General features: G+C 37.3%; 2 protein-coding genes across 2 annotated transcripts; both read left to right on the top strand.

Annotated features, from left to right (window-relative positions):
• Nucleotides 1-3169, top strand: LOC120805290 (matrix Gla protein). Its single transcript, XM_040155405.1, has 5 exons — nt 1-73; nt 1624-1708; nt 1840-1869; nt 2086-2191; nt 2573-3169. The coding sequence occupies exons 2-5, from the start codon at nt 1648-1650 to the stop codon at nt 2727-2729; spliced, it is 354 nt and encodes a 117-aa protein (XP_040011339.1). The 5' UTR covers nt 1-73; nt 1624-1647; the 3' UTR covers nt 2730-3169.
• Nucleotides 3170-6104: 2935 nt separating this feature from the next.
• Nucleotides 6105-7624, top strand: LOC120788203 (bone gamma-carboxyglutamate (gla) protein). Its single transcript, XM_040123779.1, has 4 exons — nt 6105-6242; nt 6487-6534; nt 7018-7102; nt 7261-7624. Exons 1-4 carry the CDS (start codon nt 6185-6187, stop codon nt 7361-7363), a joined length of 294 nt encoding a protein of 97 aa, XP_039979713.1. The 5' UTR covers nt 6105-6184; the 3' UTR covers nt 7364-7624.
• Nucleotides 7625-8366: the final 742 nt, after the last annotated feature.

Genomic DNA, 8366 nt, shown 5'->3' with positions numbered 1-8366 from the left:
TTAGGAAATATTCCTTGGAAGAAATTCCAGAGAGATAGTTCCAAGACTTCTTACTCCATAATCATCTTCACCGGTAAGTACATTAAAGCAAATAAACTTTTAAAACCAGTGACAGGTGAAAAGAAGGAGTAGTTTACATCTTTTAAACAAGCCAAAGCTTTCCAAAGCTGCCAGTTTTCTTGTTTTTGATTATGTCCAAGATGTGTGTTTAAAAGTTTTGTAGTATAATGCTGCCATCCTAATAGTACGGTAGGCCTATAGTTTATGCATACTATTTTGTATCGAGAGTTTAGTCTGTAGCCTTGGTTTGGCTCTGTGCACTACTAGCATCATGCCAATAGCTTTTTCCAATGAGCTGGGTACATTCTGCCTGCAGGGAGGAAAGCTAGTGCACTAGGACCCCTACAAAGACTCAGATGGGTATAAAACTCTGCAGACACTGTTGTCAGCATCTGACACACGCACACATACACTTGTCTAGCTGTGCTTGCCAGTCTCTGGAAGTTTCTTTTTGAACTCTGGGCCCCAGGCTTGCTGTTTCTGTGCCCACTGTTAGTCTGGGTTCAACTGTAGCCAAAATACGCCTGAGGGCCCGATGTTGTGAGTGCTGTGTGTGCATGTGTGCATGTGTCACTGATTTGTGTGTGTTTATGTATAATGAAGGCTGCTGTTGACATTGAAAATGAGGGCTGCTGGGACAGAATCCTGTTCAAATCCCACAAACAGATGATGTGGATGAAAGCTTTTCTGCACTGCAGAAATGTGAATACAGTGTGTGTGTGTGTGTGTGTGTGTGTGTGTGTGTGTGTGTGTGTGTGTGTGTGTGTGTGTGTGTGTGTGTGTGTGTGTGTGTGTGTGTTTGAGTGTGTGTTGGTTGGTTCCAGACATCTGGCGTTGCTGTTTGTACAGGTGTCACACACCTTACTGTAGGTGACTTATGCATGTGACTGAGTGCATATGTGTGTACACGTGTAAGTGCTGTATGTATACATGTGCAATATTAGTGTGTATGTTGAACCATACAGAATACCTGATTCTTTATAATTTATTTATAAATTATTATAAATAATTAATTTATAATCTATCTCCCTGCATTAACCATAAGTGTATTTGGACTTCATTAGTTGGCAGTTAGACAACTCTTCTCAGTTATTCTCTTATTGTTCTTTCCTACAAACTGAGTTTCCAGCTGCTTAATGGTCATTGTGGACTGGCCCTTACTTAAGTCCAGTGCACAGAAAAACCTTTGGGCACTTATCTCAGTGAAAGTCTTCAGGCTGGTCCTATGAGTATAACTTTGATTTTTGTTTGTTCCATACAGAAATTCTGCAGTAACTTTTCAGTGTGTACAGATGTACAGTATAATGTATCTACAGGATAGCGTGTATCAGTTCTTTATGTGACTGCTTTTAGCCTGCATGCACAAAACCACAAGCACAGATATAGAGCCACTTTCTGCAGTCCATCCCTGCTTGTGGTTCTTTCCTGTTTATCCACAGATTCAAAATCTTAGCCAATTTCTCTCTCCCCCTCTTTCGTTTCTTTGATTTTTCTCCCTCTTTTCCTATCAAACTTGAAATGACTAATGACTAACTGAAATACCTTTCTCCTCTCCTCCAACAGACAGGCAGAAAAACAAGCCCCAGGATGAGGATCCTTCTTCGGTTTCTGGCACTCTGTGCAGCGATCTCTCTCTGCGTCTGCTATGGTACAGAGCCTCCCTGACATCCACACTTTGCTATCATTCAGCAGCCATTATCTATTTATAAACTGTGATATATCCAAGTTAGACGGTGATTCATCATTTATGATTAACGCGATTCCATGTTTTTCCTGTAGAGTCTCATGAAAGCACAGAATCCACTGAAGGTGATTAAACGTCATCTCTCATTCATGGAAAAACATGCATGCAGTTCTAACAAACATGACACAGCCTGCTATGCAGTATAATATGTTTAATCCTCATTTTACCCTTCACTAACATACCCTTATCGATTGTTTCACCTGACACAGATCAGTTGCATGAAGTGCATGCCTGACACGATTAAAATAAGGAATTTGTCTAGTAAAGTTTTGTGGTTCCAGATTTGTTTGTACCTCGAAACCAGGCCAACTCATTCATCACACCAAACAGTGACAACATTTACAACCCCCCCAGAGGGAACAGCCTCAACAATTACAACTTCATGAGGTAAAACACACAACCATGGACAAGCATACAGAGCGCAAAACCCTTCCTTAATCGCGTACATATGGAAAACCACATACCTACAGAAGCAGTCAAGAAAATACACCTGACATTGTAGATCATTAAGACAAAGCCAAATTAGAATATTAAACATTTACATATGCTTGAAACATCAACTGACACAAATATACAGAGCGTGAAGCTGATGATAAATGCTTGACTGAAATAATTAAGTTTGTGATATTAAACAAGAAATTAAAAAAACAGAGACACTAGCCATTGTCTGTTAAGCATCTGTTTCTGATTATAGTTCTCTTCTTTCTCCTCACCATTCCCCTCTCTAACCATCTCTGCCTGCCGTTCTATAACCCCCCCCCCTTCCAGGACAATAAAGTCTCTGGCGGAGAGGCATGCAGAGACCTGTGAGGACTACTCTCCCTGCCGCTTCTACGCCTATCACCATGGCTATCAGCAGGCCTACCAGAGATACTTTGGCTCCCAGAATCAGCCCCAGAGACCAGCTGTGACTCGTCAATACTAAATTCAAAGTATCAGTCCGTCAAATGCAGGAGTATCATTGTCATATAGAAATGAATGCATATTTCTACACTCCACATAGCATAACTTTTTCTGTAATTTATGTGATTGTTTTTGTGGCCTCTTCTGGATGTGAAATGACAATCCTAGAAATAACACACATTTTATAAATACCGAGGCATCCAGTGTGGCCCGAATATCACGACAACCCACCATTATGTAGAGATGTAGAAATTCATGGCCGATCTTTCGAGTAGTCTCAGGATAACTTTTATCTCCTATTATCACACCCTCCCAGCATTTATGAGCTTTATGTGATGTGCTTGAATTAGGTGTTTTGCTACACATACATTTTTTACACTATCTGCCTACTTACCCAGGCCAGCACCGCTGTCAATGATTATTTCCACTGCTTTGAAAAATAAATAAATGAATAAAATTGCCTTTACTGGGTTTTGTCATAATGCTTTTAATGCCATTTTTTGTCACAGCAGTGTATCAAAACATTTGGGAATCAGTGCCATTGTATCCAATGTGTGGCAGATGTTAAAATGATAGTAGTTGTCCAATTTTTGTGACTGCTCAAGATGAAATGGCTAATTTTAATGGTATGTGTATTTTGAAAAGGGTAGACCAAGAGTAGTGTTGGAGTTGTAGACAAGTTAAACGAACAGATTTGTTTTATAGCAGGAGATTAACATAAAGGCTTGTGAGAGTGGCCAGAGGAAAGATGATTTAAAATAGGGTTTTATTCAGAAAATTGATTTGCAGTTGACTCACCAACAAGTCACTGATTGTTGCAGTTGCAATCCTTTACTTAACTGAAAGTGCCAATACATGAATGTAAAAGTACTCTATTTCAAGTAAAAGTTCTGTACTCTAAATCATAGGTACAAGTAAAAAAAAGTATTTGTTTTGCAGAAAAATGGGGCCTGTGACTGAAATTATAATTTATGACATTATTACATTGTTAATACTGATGCATCAATGCATAAGCAGTATTTTAAAGCTGTGGCTGGTAGAAAAGGTTTTAGTTTTTTCTGCTTTATATTGAGTTAGGCAATGGTGGGAGAAATACACAAAATCAGTTCAAAATCCTACTTAAGCAAAAGCACAGAAGTATAATCAGCAAAATGTGCCTGAGATATCGAAGTAAAATTACTTTTTCTGCAGTAAAATGTCTCCGGTGACTGATTTATCGAATTTGACTTTATTAGATTGCTAATACTGATGCAACAATGACTAGGCTTAACAGCTCAAGGTGAAGCTAGTTGTAACTACTTTATTTATAGTTAGGTACCTTAGTCCAGTGGTTCACAACATGGGAGTCTGGGGAGTGGTGATATGATTAATGGGACAGGATAGAAGAAAGAACAAAGCTCTGCTGCATAAATTTGTATTTCTTTATTAGACTTTTCTCTAATCTTTGATTTTTGTAGTTATAGTTATTTAAACAGTTATTTAAATGAAACCAACTGAGAAATTTAAAAGAGATTAAAAATAAAATAAATTCACTAGAGTAAAAGGTATTATATTTGCCTCCTAAATGTAGTGGAGTAGAAGTGTAAGGTAGCATAAAATGGCAACATTCTAGTAAAGTACAAGTATCTCAAAACTGTACTGAGGTTCAGTACTTGAGTAAATGTATTTAGATAGTTCCAACCACTGGCTTGTTGAGGGGTTAAACAAGGACACATATTACTGGAAGCACATGAGCGCCGCTGATTTTAATATGTTTAGTCAAGATCTGGTTTCTTGTAATCTCAGGAGGAATCTGTGCAATGCACCTCACATCTGTGTGTCAGTATCTGCTGCAGACAGTCATAGAAACAAAAACAGGTCAGCACACTGTAGCTGTCAGTATGTCTCAGACCTAAAAAAAAAACAGCATATTGGATGTTTGTTTTTTTATGTTGCCACATTGCCACAAATGTGTACAATTAAATTTGTCCTGAGGTTGAGTCCTTGAATTCTTTCCCTGAAAGAATTCAAGGAGAAGGCACCAAGATTGAGATCCAGACGGTGAAATTACAGCTCATGTAATACTGTCAGAATCAGTCCAGAGTCTAAATATCTAGTCAAAAAAGCAACAAAAAGAGCAAGAAAGACAAAAATCTATGGGAGCATTTTCATATCATAAATTAAGGACATTCAAAGGATTGGTTTTTGAAATGTAACTATGGTAATATGTTGTATATAGTAACAACATCTGTTGTATTGACAACAGATGTAGTAATTAATTATAGCACAACATTACCAGCAATGGTCCCTCTCTACTAAGACAATAAAATACAAAATAATTATGTTTTTTAATTGGTCAAACATTTAAAAACACTTTACTTGTAGAAATTTGTGTTTTAATTCAAATTAAATGACATGTTCTTAAATCACTTAAGTGACATTGAATGACATGTTCACTCACTGTATGAAGTTTTCTGCCATTATATTGACAAACCACCCACTTGTTTTGGTAAAAATATATTTCCACATTTCAAATTACCCTTCTACAAATCTTCAAACACTCCGAGTTTGTTTCTAAATTTTGCTTTCTTTTGTAGGAAATCACTGCGGTTTGTAATAAAAGAGAAAACCTTCTGATTAAAATCCTGTCACATTATGTGGGCCAGTGGTTTTTCTTTGTATTATATGGTTTTCTCTACTGCATAGACTTTGTGACCTTGATGTAGAAGTGTGTGGGCGCGCAGTAGAAACTCTGACCTCCCCAGGCTGCCAGCTGGCATTGCATTTTCTAGCATTTCATCAAACGTTTTATTATTATTACTAAATCTGACAGCAGGTCATCTGGTGATGATGTAATTTAATTTTGCAACTAAATTACATCATTCTATGTCTCTCTTTAGTGTTAAAGCCTTTTTCCTACTTTTCTTTCATCTTTAAAGAAAAACCTGCCATTTCAAGATACAAGAGAATAAACTGAGATGCAGGTGCAAACAACGATTCACAAGAACAATCTGGTTTCTCAGCAGCAGCTAAAATGACCTAAACAAGGTGCAAAAATATTTATCATTGAAAGACACTTCCAGTGGCTAATATTTGTGAATTGCTGTGAGTTGCCCACATTTGTTTTCTCATCACCTATGCTTTAAAACAAATACTCACCTTTGGGAAGCAGAGAGTCCACATTCTTTCTCTAGCTCCCAGCCTGCCAGTTTACTGTTTCTGGGTGCAAAACATACATATATATAAAATTTCGTTTTGGTGTACATGATTTTTGTGGAGGTGTGTATTTCTGCGTCTGTGTGGGTGTGTGATACATGATTCCCTAACCAATCACATATCCATGTCATAGTGAGGGCCACATCTATAAACCGAATGTGTATCTATGTATGTATGTGTTAGAGAGGGAACGGAAGAGAGAGAAGAGAGTAACAGAGCCATTGAAGTCTCCAGTCTTACTTGCTGTTTGATACTGCAGACGGTGAAGAAAGAAGCTGAAAGATGAAGACAGTGGCCATCCTGGTTCTCTGCTCCTTGGCTGTCATCTGTCTGACTTCAGGTAAGAGCTACACAGCAGTAGGTTATATGTTAGTAAGGCTCTTTATTAAAACAACAGTATAATATTATATTATTTCAACTTCAGGAGCTCTACAAAGTTTAAAAATCTGGCCGATTGATTTATGTGACTACAGTGACTTGTGGTGAAAGGAATCACTTGAGGGGGCCATACTTCTTTGAGACTTCTTCTTTTCATAAAATAAAATAAATAATTGTTATAGGTATTTTTCCCTCATGTTTGACAGATGCCTCCTCTGGCTCCCAGCTTGCTAGTGACAACCCTGCTCAGGAGGGTAAGATTCTACAATTGGATTTTGACTGTTCTGTACATTTTGTGAATTTATTCTGCTACAATTTATGAAATCAATTATTGTGTAACACATTTGAGTCAGTTTGACTCGAAGATGAATACTAAAGTAAATGATTCCTACAGTTTGGCTAGATAACTTTTTCAGAAGTTTTCAGTTGCTTAAAATAAATATTAATAAATAAATAAAAACCGGATCATTAGTTTAAAAAAGTCTGATTTGTTAAACATATTTTGTATAATGATAAACACGATTTAAACATATTTCACTCTTCAACACAATGCATAAATTATATTATAAATATTTTATTTGCAACATATGGACAAAACTTTTCTTGATTTCTGCTGAGGTGCTGTCTACAGTATATCTTTCATATGCATTCGTATTTGGTTGACTTTTATCAACAGGCCCGGATCGATAGACTTCTTCTTTATTTATATATTTATGTTGAATGTGCATGATGTGCAGGTTTGATTGTGGAAAGGGAGCAGGCGTCCACAGTGGTGAGACAGAAGAGAGCTCCTGGAGAGTTATCCCTGACCCAGCTGGAGAGGTATTTCCCACATCCTCTACTTTCACATCACTTATAAGGAGCAGTGGACAGGCATACTCACATACCAGCATCAAATCTAATAGAAAATACTGTATGTGTTTTTTTTTTTTAATCTAACATAGTCCAGTCATGTCCTAACTGTTCCTTTCTCCATCCAGCCTGAGAGAAGTGTGTGAGGCACACCTGGCTTGTGAACACATGATGGACACGGATGGAATCATCACTGCCTACACCACTTACTATGGACCAATTGTCTTTTAGACGCCACACCATGACAACCTGTCTTATATTTCATTTTTATTATCACCTTTGAGTTCAACTCTATCTTTGCAGCCTCTCATAACAAGCATGAGAAAAAATTCCCAAAGTGTGCCAGTGTGTAATAGTTGTTACACAAATATAAAAGGGAGAGATATGGGGATAAAGATGTGAACAGATGTGTGAGCAAGAGGAATAATATTGGCATGTGGATTAATTTTTTCCACCCTGCATAGACCCACAGAATTGTCTCTAATCCTAGCATTTCAGCCAGCCTGTAGAGTAGCTTGATGAAATTAAATAAAGATAAATAAAAGTCTGCTGTGTGTGTGCTTTTTTATAAGGCACCTCCTGTGATACTGGACGAATTACCCCAACATTCACTTACTGATGGAAGTGCTTAGACAAGTTTTGGTCACTAGATGTCCCTATTGACCATGAGTATGTCATATCAGAAGGTAGTGCAAATGTGTTAGCCTTATATGCAGACTATGTCTCCTTGAGGTTTGCTTGATTGTGAATGCCATGAATCATTCATATGTATGCTATATTGAGTCATGCATAAGACTATGGGCTTACAAGACAATATAATTTATATAATGCAGATCCAATCCAGAGTGCTTCATATTCATTTTCAGACAATACTACGATTTTCTCCTCTAGTAAAGATTTTGAGATAAGATCAGTGGATCTTATATTATCTTATATGGATTTATATGTGTTCACTTCTAGTTTTTGACCTCTCTCAGGCAAAATTAAATCCATTGTATTAAAACATTGGTGAAATAGTTGGATATTTGATCAGACGCCCTCCTCTTTTTGTATGTAAGAGAGGCAACTTCAGATTTGACAAGTCATTCTAAAATCTATGATAACCTGAATTCTCCTTGTTGTTCATATACTCATTGCAATAACAAAAACTGCCACTGAAGAATTCAGGCATCCTCCATTCAGGGCAGAACTTCAGCTTAAAGGGAATTCAGAGCACAAAGGTGCTAGCAGGAGA

Source organism: Xiphias gladius, chromosome 3, assembly GCF_016859285.1.
Source record: "Xiphias gladius isolate SHS-SW01 ecotype Sanya breed wild chromosome 3, ASM1685928v1, whole genome shotgun sequence".
Taxonomy (NCBI): Eukaryota; Metazoa; Chordata; class Actinopteri; order Istiophoriformes; family Xiphiidae; genus Xiphias; species Xiphias gladius.
The sequence above is the reverse complement of the archived record's forward strand: the minus strand, read 5'-3'. Positions and strand labels throughout refer to the sequence as shown.